Source organism: Centroberyx affinis, unplaced genomic scaffold, assembly GCF_046629955.1.
Source record: "Centroberyx affinis isolate AG114_WGS23_722 - 3 ecotype Tasmania unplaced genomic scaffold, CSIRO-AGI_Caff_v1 ptg003475l_1, whole genome shotgun sequence".
NCBI lineage: Eukaryota > Metazoa > Chordata > Actinopteri > Beryciformes > Berycidae > Centroberyx > Centroberyx affinis.
Genome location: NW_027281435.1, coordinates 50519 through 76636, shown reverse-complemented (window position 1 = coordinate 76636; position 26118 = coordinate 50519). Strand labels below are relative to the sequence as shown.

At 39.0% G+C, this 26118-nt stretch overlaps 3 protein-coding genes across 3 annotated transcripts; all 3 read right to left on the bottom strand.

Annotated features, from left to right (window-relative positions):
- Positions 1–4153: 4153 nt before the first annotated feature.
- Positions 4154–5083, bottom strand: LOC139661191 (odorant receptor 131-2-like). The gene has a single exon (XM_071539584.1). It carries the CDS (start codon positions 5081–5083, stop codon positions 4154–4156), a length of 930 nt encoding a protein of 309 aa, XP_071395685.1.
- A 5520-nt stretch (positions 5084–10603) lies between these two features.
- Positions 10604–11533, bottom strand: LOC139661183 (odorant receptor 131-2-like). The gene has a single exon (XM_071539576.1). It carries the CDS (start codon positions 11531–11533, stop codon positions 10604–10606), a length of 930 nt encoding a protein of 309 aa, XP_071395677.1.
- Positions 11534–15805: 4272 nt separating this feature from the next.
- ppme1 (protein phosphatase methylesterase 1) lies at positions 15806–24568 on the bottom strand. The gene is given in 14 exon segments (XM_071539618.1): positions 15806–16270; positions 16499–16566; positions 17018–17082; positions 17218–17262; positions 17592–17721; positions 17844–17963; positions 18063–18132; positions 18474–18564; positions 18843–18997; positions 19604–19655; positions 20367–20424; positions 20553–20645; positions 21292–21385; positions 24306–24568. Coding segments are annotated over 14 exon segments (1131 nt in total). The 5' UTR covers positions 24392–24568; the 3' UTR covers positions 15806–16266.
- Positions 24569–26118: the final 1550 nt, after the last annotated feature.

Below are 26118 nucleotides of genomic sequence, written 5' to 3'. Positions count from 1 at the left end.
TTAAAGCTAAACCACAGTATGTAGTCAGGACCGACAGGCCTCATTAAATGGATTCCCTAATGGAAAATCACTATATTATTCCTATAATATTCCTGTGGGGGCTTAGTGTGTCTGTGGTAGTGAGATTGTAGTGATACTAATAGTACTTGATGGTATTTTGTATCTCTTATATTCCTAAAAAAAACTGTTGTTTTGCTGTGATGCATGCATAGTATCCTTGTAAAATGTCTTATTCTGTTAGGATATACACTTGCACTGGTGGTGCTTTCATATCAAATATTGAACAGTTGAATCCTTCATAGTCTACAAAATTATCATTGATTTGTTCTGGAGTTGCTGTGAATATGACATTTAAATAAGGTTAGTGAGTATTACATATGCCATTGGTTAAGTCTTCATTTTCAGTTGCATGTGTCTGTTCTTATTGTGCAAACATATGTCCCCTGAGTTGCTGCCCATAGTTCAGCCAGTCAAGCAAGTTAATCTTTGCAAAGTAAATGTGGGGGGCTCCCCTCCTGCTGACAGAAAGCTAACCGGGTCAGTGCTTTAATTTGAGTCTCAGTGCTGTCCTCTGGAGAGCCACAAGGGATACAATTACTCTCCTGCTATCCCATTCATCTCCAACTTGATAGTGTGCAAACGTGAGTGTGCCAGTATGTGTGTGTGCACATGGGCATAAGAGCATGTCTTTTTTTTTTTTTTATCTCTCTAGGAGGGGGTAAAATCAGTGCATTGGATATTCTCATTGTTCTCTGATTTAAGATTGAAAGAAGAAGTTCAGACAACAGGCATCACCAGACAGAAATGTGTGCCTCGACTGTCACGTATCAGCATGAGAGTTACATGTTGCTGTGAAAAAGCGTTTTTCAGAAGAGAGAAAGAGAGGAAATGTTCAGCTGTGTAATCTGGGGCTTTTTAAAAAGCATAGACATACTGGAACTTCTAAAGTTTCCCCCTCACTTTTCCACAACCCCTCATCATGGAGCAGTGAACTTTTTTCCAGTAGTCTACAGGATCTTTCCTCTCAGACCTTAAATTATCATGCTCTACAAAATACGTACAGTACATCATTGTTTTTCTGTCCTTTGTCTCACGTTTCCTTTCCTTCTTACCTCTCGCTCATTTTCAAAATTCTTTCTAATATCTTATAAATCCATATTTCCAGAACTTGCCAAATCAGCAAACACAGTCAAATGTATTGTAACCAGGTCCACCTTAGGTTTCTTTCCTAATGTGCTTATGTGTATATTTACTGTACCACATCTGTGCATAAAACATTCAAAGAGATAGTGAGATAGCAAGGTTGGCCTCTCCAGGAACTAATTTCTCTCAGATGTCCGCATTTACTTGATAGAAATTGTATTAATAAGATGGATAGAGTCAAATTTCTACTTGCATGTAGCCTAAAATCACCATAGGGACAAATATATCATTGCCAAAACATGGAAGCTGAAATTTGCTTCAGGCTCTTTTCCTCATGTCACATTGCAGTTAATTAACAAACACAGAGATAAGCTCTCTCTCTCTTTCTCTCTCTCTCTCTCTCTCTCTCTCTCTCTCTCTCTCTCTCTCTCTCTCTCTCTCTCTCTCTCTCATACCTTCCCATGTCCATGTATTTGGCGAGATTTTTTTAGTTTTTTTTTAGATGCTCAATTCTCTCCCTGTAAGAGAAATAATATGGGATCACTGTCATGGAAAAAGTGACACACAACCTACTGGACCAAAAGTACCACTGAGGTTGTGTGTATGATTCTGATTCAAATTAAGAGAAGCTGTAACTGTCAGGGTCTAGCCGTCATTGCACTGAAGACGTCGAGCATTCATTTTCTTGACTGAGGATGTGAAGGATTTTGTGATCATGACAACAGCCGTCCCCTTCTGCTCTCCCTCTAACTCTGCTCTCTGTCACCAGGTACTTTCTCTCTCTGGAATGTTGTTCAATGCCTCGAGTGCTCTTTCATGAGGGCCGGGAAGGTATTGAGAGGGGCTCCGGGACTGTGGCGAAGTAAAGATCTGTTAAATTAGTCCACCTCCCTCTCAGACACTTCTTTTATTCTGCGGGTCAGCTCCTCCCTCCCTGTTTACCCACATAAATTGTTCTCTCTCTCTCTCTCTATCCTTTCTCTTACTCAAGTGTCCATCTGGACCGCGAGCAGGAACAGAAGGAGGAGGAATTACATTTTCGCACCCACAAATGTTTTTTAAAAGTGTGATCACTAATAATAGCAATTTCTGTGAACATCACTATTTTAAATAACCTCATATTCATATCTTCCCAGCCACATGCTTACATCCTACAGACTAAAGGGATGCAACTGTAGATAGTTAGGATCTATGTAGAGCTACTCATAAACCTAAGGTGACATCTGCTGGCTGAAAGGATGAACTCTTTACATGCAGGTTCAGTGAGAGTTAGGAGAGATTCTGCATGGTTAAAACATGTACTACAGTTCAAATCAGGCTTGCTCTGTTCTCAATATCACCACATTATTGGCTATAGCCTGACTCCATGTCAGTTAACCCAATCATTATAAAACTATATATAATAGTTTTATTATAATTTATATTATAATACATACCGTATATTCACAATAGTTAAGGAACCATGTGTGCAAATGTGACCCATCAAATTCCATGACATTTGGTGCACATGTTCAAGAGTGAAATATTAGTTCTTATCTAAACTTTGGTGTTGATTGATGCATGTGGTTGTGGTCTGTCACATGACGGCAGACGGGTGTGGATTATCATAACACCTGATATATAGGCCTATGTCAAGACCTATTGACTATTTTGAACCTAAATATCATGCATTAATTACAAGGTGTTTGGGACTTCCCCTGATGTCTCCAGTGCTCATTTACCCCTTGGCTGTGACTGTAAAACTGTTTTATCTATGGCTCCATGAAGACATCTTTCCCATACCTTGCTGTATACTTGTTCTCTGCCTTCAAGGAACTGGGGTTACATGGTTAAGACCTCAAGAATAATATCTGAGTTGCTAAATTTACTTGTATAACTATCTTTCATGAAGATTATAATGCGTTTGTCATATTTTCACCCTGAAAATAAAAAAGTTACATAAAGTACTTTCTAATTTTCTTAGATTTAATATTCTGACTGCAGTGCTATGGCTGGGATGGTAGTGTCACAAAACGTTATCCCATGAACTGAGGCAAAATGTTGTGACAGCCCATTAAAAAGTTCCAAGTTTTTTTTTGCAAACTGTTCATTATAAGATGCATACATGATTTTCTCCACCAGTGGCAAAACTTGTGAGCAGTGACGTGCAACAAAGTCTTCCCTCTTTTACAGTCTCACTGGCAGCACACTTACTGAAACTTAAAAATACAGTACATTCGGATGTGCCTAATTTCTTACAGTGGCTTGTCTAATCTCTTTCCCAACATAGTTTACCACGGTATTCACATACAGTAAATGACTGTCTTCTGTTGCAACACATTTCACTAAACATATTGAGAAGTGCTGCCTTCATTAAGCGATAACGTCATGGTTGAAAAGCTGCAGCATTTTTTTTTTTGTAAATACAAAATGCTATCCCAATGCCATGCAAGTGAATCATACATTCAAAGCTATGGTCATGATCTCCAAATTAGAGTTCATCCTTTACCCTACAAAACAAATGAGATCTATTGAAGGGACATAATATCAGCATTGTTGTGTTATGGGAAATATAGCTATGACCTGCAACTACAACAATCGATTTGTCTTTTCTTTGAATTTGTTACCTGTTAGAATTTTTATTTATATAATTTTCATTTTTTAAAAGGATACATCTCAGACAGAAAATACCAAGTAGCTGCATCATGTGCAAAAAGTCATGTGGCACACAAAATTTGCATATGACTGTAGATCTATAGCCATCAGAAAAAAGATAAAACAATTGGCTAGTAAATAATTTAAAATGTCATTTTAAAATCTTGTAAACAGATATATTCAACATTTTAACACATTCAACTTACCATAGAGCACTACTTCATCAATCAAATGGCATAGAGCAACAAGCAGTCAATGCATATCTTTATTTTTTAAGTTCATACAGTACAAAGCCTAGTGCAAATCTAAGTTGAATGTTGGCATATCTGCTCAATGTATGTGTACAAGAGAACACATAACACAATGATTTGAAATGTCATGGCTTATCAAATGGCTTTACTGGATTTCTGAGGCCAAAGGTGAAATAGTATTTGAAGACATGTCTGAAGGTGTGATCTCTGAGGCCATATATGAGAGGGCTCAAACACCTGGGGAAAATGATAAGGCCTACAAACAGGACATACTGAACATGTTTTGCCTTCACAGGATCCATGTTCCAGTGCACCATAGAGCTTATCATGTGAAACAGAGTGGAGCTCAGACACAGGCAGAACTGAAGCAGATGCATCAGCACCGTCTTGTGGGCCTTACTGGCTGTAGACACGTTAGACGAGGCCGACCTTGCTGTAACCATGATGGCAATGTATGTATAAATGATAATGACACCAACCAACACAAAATACACAATGGTGAAGGCCTTGTTTATAGTTGTATAAATCTCTAGTCGTAGGACTGAATATCTGATGCAGAATATGCGCATGGTGAAACCTGTGTTCTCAAGACTGACATACACAAAGAGTTGGGTGAGTGAGTCTAAAGAGCTCACTATCCACATGACAGCGATGGCCACGCTTGTCCTGCTTTTGGTGGCAATCTCAGCATTCCTCAGTGGGAAGCAAATGGCAACATACCTCTCCAGAGACATCACAGCAAGATTTAGGGGTGCAATTTTTGCGATGATGCCCGCAAACAAAGCCACCACCAAGCAAACATAGCTAATCATTTTGACACCGGTTGCGGCAAAAAGGTACATCATCATACTCGCTAGAAGGTGCAGGGAGTCAGTGAGGAGCAAATGACCAAAGAGGATGTAGCGGGAGGACTCCTGAAATAAAGGCTTCCTCATCAGCGTAAACAGCATGACACCATTTACATATAGGAAGAGTAGACACGGTGTCAGGGAAAGCACAGCTTTAACAGGCTTCTGGAACAGCATCAGGAGGGTTACTCCTGTTGTCTCATTCATGGCCACAACTTAATGCAGCATCTGTAAAGGCATGGCACACACACAGACATCAGACCGCTTCCTGATAAACAGTATAAATGTTATACAAAGTAAAAATAAAATTTGTACTAATCCGGATGCATGAAGCCTGTTCAGGATGAGATTGTTGTGAAGAAAAAAAAAATCTTAAATAAGCATGTTTGCCTGAAGCACAGTTACAGTTAAAAACATTGAAAAAGTAATTACTGTACACAATCCAATAGCCAACCACTATTTCAAGTATGGAACAATTCTGTAGTATAACAATCAATAAAAAAATTTGAGAACAACATAGAAATGCACAGTTAATGACATCAATTCATTGTATGTTTGAGATGCACTAGAAGAATACTTACACATTGGTCAGGAGCTTATGCTGCTTTGGTCTGACTTCATTTGACTGTGAAGTTGTGGAGAATAGAATGAGACCAATGAATCAATCACCAGCCCAAAATGTCCTTCATATAAGACATCCATGTCTTCATGACATCATCACATATGTCAGTCTAATCACCAATCACAGCACAGCAGTGGTTGATGTTGGATAGACAGCTTATTTGAAGGAGTAAAGATTTGAGAAGGGGTGTGCTAAAAAAAAAAAAGAGAATATTCATTGATAACAATATTTAACACCACTGTGTTTTTCACTGTGCTTTCTTCATTTGGAATATCTGTATTGCTTTTTATTTGTTGCAGTTATTAAACACTGTTAAACATCAACTTGAATTCAACATTTTACCAAGGCTAAAGGAAGAATACAAATCTATAGGAAATCATTTCTATACATTTTAATGCATTTCGACACCTTGCTGTCTTAAAAACAAATATTTTTTATTTCCAATGGTAAAACCGAAAACAGAGCCTTTCTTGAATTCAGCCTTGTGACCGAAACATTATTTCCACATAAGGTGAAGTGACAAGAATGCCAATGTGCTCAAGTAAGTTTTCATGAAAACTGAAAAGAAAAATAATTTGTAAAATAGTGAACAGAAATGCTATACATTGCTGAGAATTACATATAGTGACATACATATTGGGTTGGCAAGAAGGCAACAAGAAGTTCCTGGGCTCAAATTTCAGCCCTGGTCCTTTCTGTGTGGAGTCTGCATGTTCTCCCTGTGTTTGAGTGGGTTTCCTCTCATAGTCCAATGACAGTCAGGTGAATTGGAGACTCTTAATTGTCCATAAGTGTGAGTGTGAGTGTTCAGGTTCAGGTGAGTGTGTTTGTCTGTCTGTGTGTTAGCCCTGTGATGGATTGGGACGGATTTCAGTGATTTTTTACTCATAGGAGCCAATCAGGACCAAGTCCAGTTGTGATGCGTTTACTGAAACTACCTGTAATATAGGGTGGATTTTTTAAAATGTAATCACTCAAACAAACTCAAACATAGCAATGTCTTCATTAAACACCATTGACCATATATGTATATAAAAAGAGGAAAATTTGAATTTCTATAATATGGGACTTGATACATACTGTATTTTCACAATAGTTATGGAACTATGTGCAAAGACATTTGAAATCAGCCAGCAGTGGCCGCAACAAATGTCATGTGCGTGAATGTGTGAACACCACAGATAACTGTGAGACGTTTCTAACTTCTTTGAAATTACCAAAATTACCTGAACTAGGCTCTCTTAGAACCAACAACCAATAACCAGACATGAATGTCTCTTCAGTCTGGAAAAGCCCCTGGGTTAAGACGGGTTTACACCTGAATTTTTATAAAAAAATTACAGTGTCATTTAATGGAACCTTTAATGGATATGTACCGTCACTCAGTTGACAACAAGGCATTGCCCCCAACTATTCAAGAAGCCCTTATTACACTAATCTGCAAGCCGGAAAAAGACCCCAAACTCATGGGTTCTTACTGCCCTATTTCTCTGCTTTCAGTAGAACGCATTTGCTAAAGCAACAGCAATGAGACTAGAAGAATATCTCCTTTCACTCATTCATAAAGATCAGACCGGCTTTAAAATAGAGCGTCAATGAACAATCTGAGGTGCCTTGCCTACATAATATCAGAGGCAGGGAGATCAAATGATCTATCAGTAATTGTCTCACTAGATGCTGAAAAAAAGGTGTTCGATTGTGTTGAGTGGTGTTATATGTTTTAAGTCCTGGAACAACTAAATTTTGGTAAATACTTCATTAACTGTATAAGGCTTTTATATGATAAACCTAGAGCCAGAGTGAGCACTAATGGAACCATATCAAGCTAGAGGTCTTCACGGGTCCAAAATGATGGACCCGAAACCTAATGGACCCGGGAAATTCATTCCGAGATCCAATTGGACCCGATAATTTTTTAAAATATATATATACCGACCCGTTTTTGCCCGAGATATTACAGACCCGACCCGGTGCATGTCCGAGAGGAAAGAGACCTGAGACCCGAGACCTGTATTTTATGGACCCGACAAACCCGGTAATTAAAATTGCTACTAAAAATGCCATTCTACTGCTAAAAACTTTTATCATGTCGGATACAACATATGGTAGCCTAATAAAAGGAGATCAAAATAACAGAAAGACTTGCCAAGTTGTGCCGTTCTACAGTTTGTCCAGTAGATGACAGTGAGACTCCATAATGGAATCTAGCAGCTACGTAGCCTACAATAGGCTAAGTGACAAGGAAATTAAATTAAATTATTATTAAATTAAATTATATTCATTTTCTTTTAGCTTATTTTTCACCTCAGTGAAGAAGGTATCCATCTTGTGCCTTTCCTCCACTCCAACTCGCTGGCGCTGCTCAACGTTTTTTTCACCTTATTTTCGCTCTTGTAATCTGATCCTAATGGTCAGCCTAATCATCACGCAAGTTACACAGTGCTTCCATGCATTTCTCATCTCGTCACGTGATCAGCGCTGATCTTGGGTCTTGTCGGATCCACTAGGGTATTACACATAATGATAAACAGACCCTGGACCCGTGGTAATAGAATGGGACCTGACCCGGACCCGATTGACCATGACAAAACGTGGACCCGAACCTGTACGGGTCCCGGGTTGGGTCGCGGATCCTAGGGTCTGGCTAGACCCGTGAAGACCTCTATATCAAGCCCCTTTCCTTTTGGACGTGGCACAAGGCAAGGGGGCCCCTTATCCCCACTGATTTTTTACCCTCAACCTGGAACCGCTGGTTCAACAAATTAGGGAGGAATCTAACATAACGGGACTCTCAACTGGGAAGACTACACACAAAATCACGTTATATGCCAATGATATACTTTTGTGTTTTAACCAATCCCAATACCTCACTTAAAGCTTTACTCAACCTGATTGATAACTTCAGTAGTTTTTCCGGTTACAAAATTAACTGGTCGAAATGTGAGCTCCTCCCAATATCTAAGACAGGGCTATCTTCACTGATAACCTATCCACCCTTTCAGGTCAAACCCAGGATTAAATACTAAGGTATCATGACAGACAGCAACCTTAATAATTTGTATAAATTCAACCTACCCCTATTGCAAAAAATTTAAAGGGACTTGTCAAGATGGACTACCCTCGCTTTAAGGCTTACAGGCAGATTAAATGTTCTCAAAATGAACATACGCCGTAGACTTATGTATCTGTTTCAATCAATACTAACCGGTCTTCCACAATCCTTCTTTAATAAGTACAATAAAGCAGTGGGGAGGTTTCTGTGGAGTAACAAGGTTTCAAGAATTAAAAGATCAACTCTGAATTTACCAATAGAGAGAGGAGGACTAGGACTTCCAGATATTCATATATACGACTGGGCTGTCCAGTTAAGACCACTATTTTATTGGTTTGGAGGAGACGAACCACCCTCCTGGACACAAATAGAAAGTCATATCTTAAATACAGAAGATTTATTGCATATTCCATATTGCTTTAATAGTAGTAATGTAAAGAAATACACAGATAACCCAATCATTATTCATTCAATTAAAATTTGGGCCAAAAACAATTATTATTTAGGACAAAATACTTCTTTATCTCCATTCACCCCTATAATGTCCGATTCCTCTTTAGAATTTGTCCGGAAAGACCAAGGTTTTAAAGTATGGGCTCAGAAAAATCTAATGAAAATTAGTGACCTGTATGACACCCTAATGTCATTTCAGCAATTAAGAGACTCCCACCAAATACCAGCCACACATTTTTACAGATTGCAACATTTTATACGATCACAATTGGGTGGGTCTCTGGTGAGACCAAACCTTTCACAACTGGAATCACTGCTAACCCAAAGAATTTATACTAAACATATTTCAACAACTTATGCCCTCTTAATGGCAAATAATAAAGCTAACACTACCTTTGTCAAAGAGAAATGGGAGAGAGATCTCTCCTATTACTTACAGACGCACAAAAAGGTTTTTATAAATACAAGATTTAATATTTGTAATTTTAAAATTATCCATAGAATCTATTATACACCTGGAAAGATTAGCTGTTTTAAGGGTAATACATCCCCACATTGCACCAGGTATAACATTGAGATTGGAAACTTCTTAAATATGACCTGGACGTGTCCAAAGTAAGAACAATGGTGGGAGGCCATAGAAAACACACTCAGGAAAGTCTTAAATATGGAACTTAGTTTTTCACCTTCCATAGTATTAGATTACATATAATTTATAGGGTAACCCACAGAGATTTCTAAAAACATGGCAAGCCTGGATGGACTTCTTAGAATATACCTTTATAGAATATAATTGGGTAAACCTGTACTGCATCACCACTTTGCTCCCTTTTTACTATTATTATTGTTGTTATTTTTATTTAACTTATTTTTCTTTTTATACCGACACTGCCATTGTAGACGATAAGGCGCTCATTTGTATGCATGTGTGAGGCCACACGTATTCGGGTATGTGTGTGTATGTATATGTTTGTGTGTTTGTGTATGCTTGTGTGCATGTGATTAACTATTTGGACATTCGCTAGTATAGCGAATGTCTGGATATATGAATTAGCAGAAGGGTGCAAATGAACTGAAAATGTGAAATGTGAATGTAAATAATATCAGCCTTGTTGGAAAATAAGGCAAAATTTAAACAATTTCTATGGTTAATATAGCTATGACCTGCAACTACAACAATCAACAAGGAGTGTGTTTACTTTTGCACACATGTACACATGAGTACATCTCAGACAGAAAATACCAAGTAATTGCATTATTTTGCATCATAACAAAATGTGCAAAAATCAAGTGGCACACAAACTTTGTATATGACTTTATGTCTTTATCCATCTGACAATCCAACAATCAGCTAATTTATTATTTGTTATTTAAAACGTATTTCAGAATCTTGTAAGCAGATGAATTCCATATTTTAACACCTAGTCATTCAACTTACAATACACTTCTTCATACACTAAATCAAATGACATAGAGCAACAGTCAATGCATATTTTTAAGTTCATACAGTACAAAGCCTACTGCAAATAAGTTGAATGTTGGCATATCTGCTCTTTTGTACAAGAAAAAACAACAACATGTAACACAATGGTTTCAAATGTCATGACTTATCAAATGGTTTTACTGGATTTCTGAGGCCAAAGGTGAAATAGTATTCGAAGATATGTCTGAAGGTGTGATCTCTGAGGCCATATATGAGAGGGCTCAAAAACCTGGGGAAAATGATAAGGCCTACAAACAGGACATACTGAACATGTGAGGCCTTCACAGGATCCATGTTCCAGTGCACCATAGAGCTTATCATGTAAAACAGAGTGGAGCTCAGACACAGGCAGAACTGAAGCAGATGCATCAGCACCGTCTTGTGGGCCTTACTGGCTGTAGACACGTTAGACGAGGCCGACCTTGCTGTAACCATGATGGCAATGTATGTGTAAATGATAATGACACCAACCAACACAAAATACACAATGGTGAAGGCCTTGTTTATAGTTGTATAAATCTCTAGTCGTAGGACTGTGTATCTACTGCAATATGTGCGCATGGTGAAACCTGTGTTCTCAAGACTGACATACACAAAGAGTTGGGTGAGTGAGTCTAAAGAGCTCACTATCCACATGACAGCGATGGCCACGCTTGTCCTGCTTTTGGTGGCAATCTCAGCATGCCTCAGTGGGAAGCAAATGGCAACATACCTCTCCAGAGACATCACAGCAAGATTTAGGGGTGCAATTTTTGCGATGATGCCCGCAAACAAAGCCACCACCAAGCAAACATAGCTAATCATTTTGACACCAGTTGCGGCAAAAAGGTACATCATCATACTCGCTAGAAGGTGCAGGGAGTCAGTGAGGAGCAAATGACCAAAGAGGATGTAGCGGGAGGACTCCTGAAATAAAGGCTTCCTCATCAGCGTAAACAGCATGACACCATTTACATACAGGAAGAGTAGACACGGTGTCAGGGAAAGCACAGCTTTAACAGGCTTCTGGAACAGCATCAGGAGGGTTACTCCTGTTGTCTCATTCATGGCCACAACTTAATGCAGCATCTGTAAAGGCATGGCACACACACAGACATCAGACCGCTTCCTGATAAACAGTATAAATGTTATACAAAGTAAAAAAAAAGAAAAATTGTACTAATCCGGATGTAGCCTGTTCAGGATGAAATTGTTGTGAAGAAAGAAAAAATCATAAGCATATTTGCCTGGAGTTAAAGATTTTGAAAAAGTAATTACTATACACACTGCAACAGCCTACCACTATCCCACGTATAGAACAATTGTATAACAATAAACACATAAATGCACAGTTAATGACATTGTAAATCAATTCATTGGATGTTTGAGATGCACTAGAAAAATACTTACATGTCGGTCAGGAGCTTATGACAGTTTGGTCTGACTTCATTTGACTGTGAAGTTGTGTGGAACTGAATTAGACCAATGAATGAATCACCGGCCCAACATGTCCTTAAGACATCCATGTTTTCATGTCATCATCAAATGCGTCAGTCTAATCACCAATCACAGCACAGCAGTAGTTGATCTTGGATAGACAGCTTATTGGAAGGAATAAGGATTTGAGAAGGGGTGTGCTAAAAAAACTGAGAATATTGATTGATAACAATATTTAACACCAAAATTCATTGTACCTTCTTCATTTGGAATATCTTTATTGACTTTTTATTTGTTGCAGCTATTAAAGTCCCACTGAAATGGAAGTTAGAGCATCTTTAGCTTCTGTACTGTGACGTATTTCCCAGTGAAACGGAATATTTGAGCGGTGTACAGTTACAAGAGGGATTTAAATCAAATCCTTCGCATTTGATTGGACTGCTAAACAGTGGGCGGGGCTTAGAGTTTAGCGCAATACAGAGCAACAGAGAGGAACGGAGCTACAGAGGACTGTTGGCTCCACACACACCAGGTTGAAGAATGATTGATGGGTGGATGTCATGATATTATTGGTTGAAATTGGTTGGTTCATGCTTACGTAAGCACACGGCATATTTTGTTTTACAGAAAGAAAACATGATTGGATTTTGATATAAGAATACAAAGAAATTGATTTTTTGTATTTTTTTTGGCTGTTAAATAGGTGCACAATATGACTAGGGATGTGATCTAAAAGGGTTAAAAATGCATTTTTCATTTCATCTCGACTTTAAACATTGTTGACTTCAATTCAACATTTTACCAAGGCTAAAAGAAGAATAAACATCTATAGAAATTCATTTTTACATATTTTTAATACATTTCGACACCTTGCTGTCTTAAAAACAAATATTTTTTATTTTAAATGGTAAAACCGAAAACAGAGCCTTTCTTGAATTGAACACTGGCAATTATTTCCACATAAAGTGAAGTAGCAAGAATACCAATGTGCTCAAGTAAGTTTTCATGAAAACTGAAAAGGAAAAATAATTTGTAAAATTGCATATAGTGACATATAGTGATGTGTATTGGGGTGGCAAGAAGGCAGCAAGGTTCTGGGTTCAAATCTCGACCCTAGTCCCTTTCTGTGTGGAGTTTTCATGTTCTTCCTGTGTTGGTATGGGTTTCCTCCCACAGTCCAAAGACATGCAGTCCAGGTGGATTGGAGACTCTAAATTGCCCATAAGTGCGAGTGTGAGCATTCAGGTTCAGGTGAGTGTGTTTGTCTGTCTGTGTGTTAGCCCTGTGATGGATTGGTATTCTGTGGAGAGTGTTTCCTTCCCTTCATCATATTACATTACACCACATCAAAAGTCCAATCCAAAGACAATACTCATTGAGAAAATGGCATGGGCTATCTTGGAATTTATTGCTTTCACTGGCCCACTTCTACTTCAAACCCCTCCTAGCTCCAGAAGTAAAAAAATACTCATTATGTAATGTGGGAAGCAGTGAGGGAAAGTTGTGTGTAATGCTGAATTAACCTGTAGCCCAGCCATGGACTGCAGAATCAATTATCAGTATCAGAGATAAGCTGTCATCATTTCTGATGGCTGATCATGGTTTATAGGCATGTGAACGGCCTCCTGCAGGAGCTGTGTGATGCTGGACGTCCTCAAGGCTCAGACCAAGTGGTTTCCTTTGTAAATGGACAGCTGGCTGAGACTAAAGTAGGCCTAAATCTCTTCAACTACATTTCCTATTCCCTCTCAACCATCTGACCCCTTTCCACTCTTCCCTGTACTGTATTTCCCTCATATTCAGTCTTTAAAATGTTATTTTCTTCAAATAAGTGAACAATTATGCCATTGGGGTGAGATAATTCTACAAATTTCCTAGAAACAAGTGTCAATATGTTGAAACGAGGCACAGTGGATCACTCAAGAAAATGGCATTTGATTCAAGACATGTCTTAAGACATGTTGATTTGTATTGAAAACAAGTTAAATGATCTTACCCCATTGGCAGACTTTTTTCATTTGCTTTAAGAAAAATACGATTTTAACACTCAATACCAGATTAAATATTTTCTTTGCGTGCATCTTGCCCCGACTATTTCCACCTGTTCTCCAGCCTTCATGTTACTCTCTGCTCCAGCACCTTATGCATATGCCCTACCTGACCTCTATACACTGTATATATCATCTATTCATCTAGGTGCCATTATAGATATAGCCACGCTTTACGTATATGTTGCAAAAATAACAGTATTTAGGACAAATGGGAAACCGTGTCAATATCAAAAGGCTGAGAAATGTTCGGCCCAAAATGATGTGAGCAGCCAACTTTCCCCACAGTTCAGGACTGTACGTTGTGTAAGTATTGATTACATAGTCACATCACATAATGATCTTGGTGGCTTTGGTTCTTTGGAGGACAATCATTATGATTCATTAATAATTCAAATGCTTATATTGCAGCATATCCTTGAGACTATTAATCCATGGAGGGATAATTAAAGTCTGCATTCTCATTCCCCGGGGGAAAAATAGCTCACAGACAAAAACATGTCATCTTTGTCACGAAGTTTAGGAAAACTTTTGATGTCAGATAATTGCAACCATGTTTGTGTTTTTGTTCCTCCTATTCCCTAAACTTTTGGTAGCTAACTGTATACTATCTAATAAAGCAGAAATATTCCTGCTCTATCATCTTTTCAAGGTCTTTATAAGAGACTGTTATTTGATCAATACAGCTTAATTTTTGCTCATGTTATTTTGAAGTGTGAGGAAGAGATACTGTATATGGAAGTAGAAATCTGGAAAAATATGATTTAAAATATTTCCAATAGTATATATGCAAAAAAAAATCAAAAACAAAGGATATTTTCCCTCAGATGTTGACATGAGTAGTCAAAAATAGTACATAAAGAGGACAGTGGGAGTAGTGTCAAGATTCACAGCTAAGCTGTGAAGATTCAGTTAAGGTTAAATTTTCACAATTACATCTTTTTATACTGCTCAATAAAGAACAGACATAATTGTACTGTGATGACTGATAGCACACAGATACACAAGATATTAGTGTCTGTTACCCGAACAGCCTCTTGATACCCTCGAGTGTCATGAACAAGACCATCCTAAATTAACTTATGTAACATGGAGGCAGTAAGAGCTTGTTGAACTATCTAGAACATTTTGGGAAGCTAACATTACATTGTGCAAGCCCAGTGGCCCATGCACGAAGCTGGAGAACAGCAGCAAACTTGTGGCGTGTGAGAGCTTTTCTTTTTGTTCTGGCAAAATGTTCCCTGGCTCCAAGCCTGAGCCGCTGATGCAGAACTAAAGGCAGCCGCTATCTAGTCATGTGTAACTAGTACAGTGAGGAGGAATGCTAAATTGAGTGGACTTTACATGGCCACAAGAATAACATGCCAATTCCTAAAGCTACAAGCAAGATTTTTATGTAAAAACACACCTGTTTTATCAGCTACAACAGATAAGAGTGTCCCATCCCCCCTGACTGAGACCCTAGCTTCACCCCATTTACCCAAATGAAACTCTGGTGTTGGTTATGTTCACTTCTCCCTTCACAGGAAGCAACAAATCAAAACTCACTGCCATTTGGAGCTGCCAATATGCCAAGTTGCCTTGTGCAACTTTAAATACACTTTTACATACATACATACATACATACATACAAGTCGTATTACACCAAGGAAACCATAATTTATACACTGCCCCAAAATATCATATACATTTTTTTTTTTTTTAAAGAAAAATATATTGGCTTTATCAGTGCTTGAGGGGAAATTTGTCTCTACACATTAATCCATTTCTAATCTTCAGTAGGATTTGGGGAGTTACAGTGTCCATTAAAGTATCTCTTGTTAAATAAAAGACCAAATTCAAAATGATCATGATGTCCTTTTAATACACATGGCAAACAAACAAAAAGCATGGACATTTTTTCTGTATTCATTTTAATCATTCTTTGAATCACAAAGATTATAAATACATATCACAAGATGATGCACTCACCCAAAATAAAACATGAAACAAGTATAGCGTTACATTTTGAAAAAAAAAAAAAAAAAAAAAAAAAATCTTGGAAAGGACAAGTAAAACCAAATCCCAGTGTTCTAAAAATAATAAAAATAAGGCAAAGCTGGAAGGCATAATAACTATAAGATGACAAAAGCAAAATAATAATAATAATAATAATAATAATAATAATAATAATAGTAATAATAATAATGATGATAATATAAAAGCGGCTTCTTATATTTTCCCCAATTTGCTGTTAAATTGTAAGATGGTGATGTCCATAAATCTTGACACATTTCCTCTATGGCTGCTGGCTATATCTAGACTGGAAACTGGAAATTAGCTGTAAAAGAATATTGTGCAAAATAATCAGACATAATACTGTATATTCTGTGTTTCTGCTGTTATAATCATTCACTTAGAAAAACAAAACAATGTAAATTTGCTATGATTCTCAATGTACTGTTCTACTGTAGGACTAACGAAATGATTATGCCATATATTTTATGACTGAAAACCTCTTAACAAATGTAGCATGATAACCAAATTCTTTTAGAGGAACTTCTCTTACCACAGGTATCCCTCCTTAAATTCAGTGAATTTGTGCCGGACCATAAATGTTGCTAGAGCATCTGCTACCTGGTGACAGATGAGAGAAGTTGGAGTTAAAACAGCACAAAGTGAATCCGCGCCTACTGCACCAGCTGGACGTATACAAAAAAAAAAAAGAAGGGGGTGCAAAGGCCCCCCCAAAAAAATCCAATGACAACAACATTGCCCACCAATGGAAGAACAAAAATCTCCTCAGACTGAGTTATTGGAATGCAAAAAGTTTTTTCTACATCTGACCAATAAAATGACACACACAGGTGAAAAAAAGAGAGCAATGCCGTTTCACAATTGCTGCAACAATATTATATTCCAATGTCTCAGTTTGAGGAGTTTGTTTCTTCTATTAGTGAGTGCGAGCTCCTGTTGCATCTAGTTTGTTTTAAAACATTTGCATCCGATCCTATTCTTTCTTCTCTGTAGTAATTCTGACAACAATATCTTAGTAAATATACATATAGCCACAGTGTATGGCACTTACTTTTTCAGGTGCGTCCTCATGGACAGCATGACCACACTGAGGCAGGACCTGCATCTGAAACTTCCCTGTGGACAGACAGTGAGATGATGGACGTGACTGAGGGCTGTATAGTGTTGCCTACAGTATATGACATCAGTTAAACACAGGAAAGGGGAAGAACAACAAAAAGTATGTATAAATTCTTAATTGGTGCTCCTCACCTTGCATCTGTCCGATTGTAAGGTCTTTGTCAAGCCTGTCCACTCCTACAGAGGGAGAAAATCACAGTAGGACAAGTCAGCGGTGTAAAGGTGCAGTCAATGACATAATAGTTGGAAAGAAAAGCTATCAGTTTTTATTCTTATAAGTAGGAGCGTGAAAACCCTCCACTGTGAGGATCTTAAGAAATTGGCCCATTGGAAAGTTTTCAGCTATTAAATGAACATAATTCAATTGGTGGCCAAATAATTTTTTGGACCCAATCAAAGCTGTCTATCCTTGTTCTATGCCTGCAAGATATACAAGATAAGACATTTTTGTTTTTATATAATGAATAGAATATACATTGAGAAATTTGTCATTTGAAAGATCTAACCTGCAAGCAGTAGTAGTTTTGGCACTGGGCAGGTGAGGAAGAGGGCAGACAGGCCTCTGAACCAGCCCTCCCAGTATTTTTCCGTCTTCGACAACTCCACCCTCCAGGTAAAGACGCTCTCCTTCTTCATCTATATGGAAGGAGAAATGTCAACCTTTAAATGTACTTTTCAACACCAGTCCAACACACACACACTTTATATATGAGAGAGACAAATAGAGAGAGACAGACAAAGAGAGACAGAAGCAATACCTCTTGGTCGTCTTCCTTCATTCTTTTATTGTTGGATTCATCTTCCGCTTCTTCCTCCTCTTCCTCTTCTATTATGCCTTCACTGATGCTGTTAGAGACACCTGGACTGCTGAGGGGTTCCTCCCATCTGTGAATGTTGGGACAGAGGAAAGTAACGTACGTACAGCCTGCACAGCGACACGGCATTTCATATGTACAGACTAGAAAAACAGACCAGACTTACTTCTTCACCTGGCCGCCCATGGACACCCGCGCCGACTCTATGTTTCGGATCTGGCCGCTCTTCACACTGAAGGGAAGGAAAACTTATGGTCACTTATGAACATGTTCCTCCATGCTGAAACTTTGGGTACATTTCAAACAAGGGAACTGCAGTGGAATCCAGAAGCTATTGGGAATGGAGACGGTTCAAACCAGTAAAATGCTGGACAATCAAAATGCATCCATTTCAAGCCAAAACGTATCCAAAATGTGAAAAATGCACGCATCAGGGCTCCTACTGGTTTTAGGAAATTATTTTTTAGGACATTTCCAGGACAACATCGATAAAATTACAGGAGGGTATAATTTCGCCCAATCATATTTACTCCAAGAGGAGCAGTATTACCAGATGTTTGATAATGGTTTTACCTCCACTCAATGGCATTCTCCAGAGATTTGAACGTCTTTGGCCGACTCCTGAGGAAATTCTGCATACTGTTCAAAGCATCCATTGCTGTACCTGATCACAATGACAGAAAATAAATGTGAATAATGTACCCACTAATACAATACTAATCTGATCATTTACAATTATTTAATTTGAATTTAATATTAGTTTGATTTTTTAAATTCAACAATTTACAAAACTAATTTAATCATTCATAGAGTTGGAGACAAAAATAAAATCACATTCTGCCAATGTTTTTGTCAACAAGTGATGTTGCTAGCTCCACTCAGCATCTTAAAACTGAGCAACATTAATCTCTCATGCTGTTTCAACAAAGCAGAAGCACTTACCCTCTACAACATCAATGACACAAAGGCCAAGTAGGGATGGTATATGATTGGCTGCGGCTGTGTGAACTGCGATGGCTCCACCCATGCTGTGTCCAATAATCATGATTGGAGGAGGGTTTTCTCCATACAGCGCCTCCACCACTTTGCCAATATCCCTTATGGAAGAAAGGGAAAGGCAGTATTAACATTCTTAAATATCAACAAGTAGACTGAGACTCTAATTTATGATAGTCGTCCTCAGATCGCCTGAAAAGCATCCTGGGTATTGTCACAATCCTTATTTCCATTTTCCAATTCTTTATGCAGTTGTGTGCCATCGCATATTGAAAGTGGGGAAACTCCTTTCTGTCACTCTGGCTGTAGGAGACAGTAGATAGTGTTCAACAACCCAGAGTAAACTCTCCTATGACAGGAATAATATTCAAATCTGAAACACAGTGGTGTCCCTTTTAAACTCACAAGTAATGGAATGCTTGCTCTTCCTACTGGAACACACTGTGAAAGCAACACTATTTAGGGATGCACCAAATCTCGTTTTCCCTATACATCAAACAGTCGCTGCCTCTGTGTGGGAGGCTGTGGCAGAAGTTTGTTTGCCTGACTCAGTCCTCCTCCTAACTCTTGGCTGTTCCACCTGCAGGTCCACCACTGCCCTCTCTGGTGTCCTGTTCTTTTCTATGATGCAAGGCTAACAAGAAGTTGTTGAAAGTGTGTTGATCACGCACTGTTGCATTGCAAGAATATCTGACCAGACAACTTACTTGGCCATTGTGTCTGCAGAGAGATCTTCAGGATTTTTCACTTTGGTGTCACCTGCAGGAGAAGAGAGAGAAAAGCATTTCACTGTTTGCTCCATCTAAGGTGCACCAGATCTTTGCTACCTTGTTACCTCTTAAATGACGACCTCTTCATTTCATTGCTCCAGATAATTGCAATAATAAGCAAAATCAGAGTGTTTATAACAAACTGATCAACTCTTTTGGATAAAGAAGGGCTCCTGAAGCTTGTTGAATTACATTATGACAGAACTAACTGTGTTAGGATGGAATTTTTAACAAATTTTAAGTGGCCAATATGATACATTTCCCCTCCGGATTACACTACAATACTGACCACTTCCATGTCTTTTCTGGGAAGTTGAATCTTTACATACATCACAAGATGTCTATATGCTCAAAACAGAACTATTCAAAGGGGATTACTATTACTTGGGGTCCTAATGGAATTGAGATTCATCCCTCAGGCTCTGCATTTTCCTGTAGCCCACTTGCACAGGTTTTACCTGTGAGTGTCCTGAGATGGAACTTGACACCTCCACAAATTTGACTCATGATGTGCAAATTAAACATGCCGAGTAACTGATATCAAAAGACACCTTAGAACGACGCCCAACGACAAACAACACTGCTGATGCTGCTGATGCACAGGCAGTGCTTCTATTTGACTATGATCTTACTTGAGTAAGATATCGTTACTGGTACTGGAGTACTCATTTTGTGTTCTCTGACCACCTTTACTATTTACCATGAGCTCGGAGGTCCATGGCCACTACCCTGCAGTTGATCCTGCTGAATATCACGGCCTGCAAACGCACATACATGAAACCATTAACCTCAAATAATACAAATCAAATATGCTATGAAATGAAACAGATTTAGTGTTATGTTCGCATGCATTATAAATTTACATAAGAATAGTTATTAGACTCACAGTGAACACTGCCCAGGAGAGAGCGGAGTGGCCTCCTCCATGGAGCAGCAGCAGCACGGGACCATGGGAGCCACTGCAGTAAAGTCTGAAAATGTGCAGGCAAGTCAAGGAGACAGATGCAAGTACAAGGGATTTGAAACAAGCAGAGTACAAGTTCTGTAGAGTTCTGTACAATCCCACGGCACATTAGTTGTATGTGTAATGTGTGACAATACATTTTCAAGGTTAAATTTTTTTTACAATAATACAACTTTTACTTCATTTTATGAATTAGATGTTGCTCAATAAAGAACAAACATGATTTACACAAACCAATTTTCTCAAGTTCTGTACACCGTGGTTAAGTTAGATATGACACAGGTATAGAGAGATGTGTCTTAAACTGAACCAAACAGCTTGGATTTGGATGATAGATGATAGTTTAAACTGTAAGCACACATTCTTCTTCAGCAACACCCTGATTCACATTCACACTCCTGGGAGCTGCCCAGCACAACCAGAGTCTTCTACTGTTGGCAACTGAGCAGCTGCACTGGCACAATCACAGATGCCTTGCTCAAGGGCAGTTGTTGAGCTCATTCAATTTCCTGCCAAGGTTTTCTTGCTGGTGCAGAGATACGAACCAGCAACCTTTCAATCGCAAGCCCGCTTTTCTAACCTTTAGGCGACTGCTACACCACCTTATTAATGGTGAATTTCCTGTTGACAAACAGTGAATAGAAGCAACAATCAAGGATATGTCTTTGCCGTTTTCATTCTCCACCTCAACGTCTTCCATTGTTTCAAAGTATTGACTCCAGGGCAGGGGGGTGAAATCTCTCTTCCGGCCAGGTCTGTATGTAAGGGAAGACAAGCAAAGAGTAACTCAAACTGTATCTGTATTATGATCCCATACTGCTGCATGAAAACTCTCAGAAAGATTAAAAATACATTCACACATAGCATGCAATTCTAAGATATGAATTACTGGAATGCGTTTCAGTGCAGAGGAGTCGGACCATGCACCAATCTGATATCTTTGCAGTCACATGTGGTCAAGTGTTGCAACATCAAAGAAGAAAAACTTTTATGGTCTATGATAGTCAGGTTAATGTATTATTCTTAATGAGTTGATAATGTAAATTTTAAGTCTCAATGCCACTTTTTGAAATCATCTATTGAATCTTCTGAGAGTGACTCTGCATTTGTGTCAGTGGCAACATATGTTACTTGTGGCTTCTAAGGGCCCTTTTCAATAGTGCGAACTGAGAAAATTTTAAACCTGACAACCAAATGCCAGAATCCCCAGAATTGGGTTGGTATCTTGGGCTCTGCTCTCAATTGGCTCTTGTCCTATCTGACAAACAGGAAGTTTCAGGTTGTCATAGACAACTTTGTATCCTCAACTGCCCCTATACTCTATGTAGAGTTCTGCAGGGTTCAATCCTTGGTCCCATCCTTTTCTCACTGTACATGTTACCTCTAGGCAACCTGGTTAGCCAGTTCAATTGCATCTCTCACCACTGCTACGCTGATGACATGCAGCTGTAATATTCAGTCAAGCCACACGACATGGGTAGTATTGGTACCCTCCATGACTGCCTGGCTGCTATTAAGGAATGGATGTCACTTAATTTCATTCAGTTAATTTCAGACAAAACCGAGGTTCTTCTTATTGGTCCTGATAAGTTTGTCTCTGAAGTGAAACCCTGTATCGGCCCTCTGGCCACCAATGTTAAACCCTCCTCAAGAAACCTGGGTGTAATCTTTGACCAGAATCTGAACTTTGACCTTCACATAAACAAGCTGGTGCAAACCTGCTTTTTCCAACTCTGGAACATCACAAAAATCAAATCAATGCTATCAACCAGAGATCTAGAATTACTAATCCATACCCTGATTTTTTCATGCCTAGACTCCTGCAATGCTCTTTTCTCCTGTCTCAGCCAAGCAGCCCTGTCCCACCTGCAACTTGTGCAAAACGCTGCAGCCAGGCTGCTAACCAAAACCAACCGTAGATCCCACATTACACCAGTCCTTGCATCCCTTCACTGGCTCCCTGTAAAGTAAAGTATAGAATAGATTTAAAGATACTACTTATCACAATCAAGGCCCTACATGGTCTCGCCCCTTCATACATTTCCGAACTTTTGCATCCGTATTCCACCTCTAGGCCACTCAGATCATCCGACCAACGTCTCTTATTTATACCCCGCTCCCTCCGCAAATCCAAGGGTGATTGTGCTTTTGCCGTTAGGGCCCCATCCCTCTGGAACTGTCTCCCCCCCTCAGCTGAATCTGTAAACAGCTTCAAAAAACTTATCAAAACCCATTTTTACCGACTTGCCTTCCCTGTAAAGGGGCTGTAATTTATCTTTCTGTATATTGCTGTGTATGTTTGTTGCTTATTTTTCTGTATTGTATTTTTGTATTTCTGTATCCTGTGAAGCACTTTGTAACTTTGTTTTAAAAAGGTGCTATATAAATAAAATCTTACTTACTTACTAATTGTGGCTCAGTCCCAATTATGAGAAAGAATTAAAAATGTAAATGCAAGCAGATTATTTATTAGAATTCCATGACTAAAGTATGACAGCAGAAAATGTGCATTCATATTCAGCAAACTTTTTTGTTTTTCATGTTAGCAGACAAAATAGTAAATTTTGACTCAAGCTAATGCTCAGTGTACTTATGTATATGGCTAGGCTTAAGAGTGATTCACGGGGCATTTTATTTTCATGTTAATTAAGCCTATCTAGATTTCTGCTGTCACAGAAATGATTTGATGGCATGTAACAAGTTATTTAGATACAGGATTAACTAAGCCAACATGTTTCAGACAGACTTGGAAAACATCTTGGCTTAAATCTTTGAGGCACACCAAAAATTTACAGGTTACTGTTCATCCGCAACCCCGTCAAACGTGTCACGACCCACCGGATGACAAACACTGCCTCTGAGGCTGCAAGTTGCATATCTGGCCGCTGGCCAGAGCTGCTGCCGAAAATTTAAAGGACCGGCGAAAATACGAGTATGATATTGCCTAAAGGTTGACAGACATGTCCAATACAGAGAGCATCGACCTAGTCAGCTTGATCAACAGAAACAACTTGTCTGATCAACTGCTGTACCACCTTGATGTAAACAAGCCAGCAGCCTCTGTGTACCACGACAAGCTAGAAACACGACCTGACTGTCAGGTCCTCACTGCGCAGTGCCGCCTGCCTCACTGGAGACCAGCAGGGAACCTGGCCCGACAGCCGCTAGACTGAACTGTTCACACAAAATCTATCCTAGCTTTGCAGATTCAGGTTTTTCATTTGTACACTGAAGGTTGACGTCTTTACGAACCGCCTTTGGTTTATTTTGAGTGATTACACTTTCCACCCTGAAAATCCTAGCTAAGCTACTGATCAGCAGATAGTACGCAGCGCAGTGAAATACTGGATTTAACTTGCGTTAGTACAACACGGTTATAAAATGCTGACATGACATACCGAGTCAAAATATTACATGCCATATAACTCAGCCGTTATATCCAGTACTGTCCAAACTCTGCTAGGTTAACTGCAGCTAGCCTAGCTCAAGTAAGTACAGCTCAATATCCTGTCATTAAATAAGCTAACATTAAATACCGAGGGCTAACTAGCTAAGTTAGCTAATGTTTCAGGAGATCCTCAGTAGCATAATGACTGATGCTGGACATCATAGGTAACGTTAGGTAGGTTATCTAACAGAGTTGACAACATGCTAATAAGATGCTAGCTAACTCACCCCATTCTCATTTTGGACCCCGACTGCAAACCACCTGCCATTGGAGGTCTGGAAGCTAACAAATTTAAATGAAGCTGTTTCTCCATGTTGTCAAAAGTGTGTTAGTGTTCTGTCAAGAACTATTTAACAGGGTCTTCCCCCTCCTTCGCAGCATAAGATTTCCTTTGATTCCTGCACCGAGGCTAGCCAGGCATTAGATAAATTTCAGCTAGGTTGACGTTTGTTTAATAAGCTACTGGGTATCGCTCTTCTTCTGATGCTGCCGATTCTTGCGCTTCTGCCTCTTCTTCGTTCTTCATTTTGAAGGTGGTTGGCATTCATATTATGTCGCATTACCGCCATCTACTGCCTACAAAACTTACAATCCATCTCTACCTACACCCTCCCTAATAAAACATATTTCCATTAGAAAACCAAATAAGAAACTACATTTTCTTCCATGATCTACTATCTTCAAAACTCCTTTACCTGCTACAGAAGCAACTGAAAGAGCAACCAGTTGCCCTTGGTGAAAAGACGCCTGTTGGACCCCTAACTATGAAAAATCCACCTCATAACTAAGATAGCATCCATAATCTACCGTATGATGACATTATAATGATAGGAGAATGTATCTCTTTTTACATATAGTCAAGTCTGTTGTTTGTTGATGCAATGAAGTTTCTGAACTGTTGAACAGGAAGTTTCAAACCAGCAGGGTTAGCCATTCCTTTGACCTTTAATTGTTGGTATTGTAATGCTGTTTATTAACTGTGGAGCAGGCTGAGAGTCAGATGTTCCATTAGCCTGTTGTTCAGATTGAAGTTGAGTATAGATATTGTGGGGTGAGATATTGTGGGCTACACAGAAGTGTGAGTGCAGTGTGGGTGCTGTGAAAAAGTCATGTAGATGAGTGTGGGTCTGATGGGTGCTGTAGAGGGTGCTGGTGTCATGGGCCTAATTTAACAACATAGGTACCTGCTTGATGACTCTAAAGACATACCTGCTCTCCCTGGCCTCCTTTTCCTCTAGCATCCAAGCTAGGTTTCTAGGTGCTCACCCTAAATAGCACACTTTCAACCAGAATTAATCAGGTAAAACACTTGGTGCATTACTCATTACCCTGCAGACTCTCAGCCCTCCATGGCACCACTGCATTTAGTTGTACTGCTAATAGAATATATTTCAATAACGCACACGGCCTGAGAGGAGTAGAGAAAAGATAAAGAAAATAGCTGTGGAGCAACAAAGACTTCACATTCCTGTGATCAATGTACAATTCCCCACAATTGAATATGCTGCAGTTGGCGTTGCTTTGAAAACAGACTGGACTCTGCTGACTGTGGGAACAGGATGTTCTTGTTGCCCAAATCTGTTATATAAGGAAAAAAGGTTTTCAGTTACTCATCAGATGAAAGAAAAATGGATGACAACAGCACATTTCAGAACAATTTCATATTCCCTACACCTCCCTAAATCCCACTCCACTGTTTGAACACAGGGTGGCAGTAGTCTACATTTTAAACTCAATTTCCTTTTAGACACCTTGTCAATAGATTGACTAAATAAATATATGTAAAGAGTGTAGTCCCTGCCCAAGTACTGTATGACCTCTTGAGGAATATCTTGCTGTGTATGTACCTTGAAAGTTCTGTGGAACTTGAAGAAAAAGACTCATCAAATATTTATAATAGTCTATATACACTCACCGAGCACTTTATTAGGAACACCTGTACACCTGCTTATTCATGCAATTATCCATTCAGACAATCATGTGGCAGCAGTGCAATGCGTAAGATCATACAGATTCAGGTCAGCAGCTTTAGTGAACGTT

Bases quoted from the DNA above. Each gene is read 5' to 3' on its own strand.
- LOC139661191 (XM_071539584.1), bottom strand. From the start codon at position 5,083: ATGAATGAGACAACAGGAGTAACCCTCCTGATGCTGTTCCAGAAGCCT.
- LOC139661183 (XM_071539576.1), bottom strand. From the start codon at position 11,533: ATGAATGAGACAACAGGAGTAACCCTCCTGATGCTGTTCCAGAAGCCT.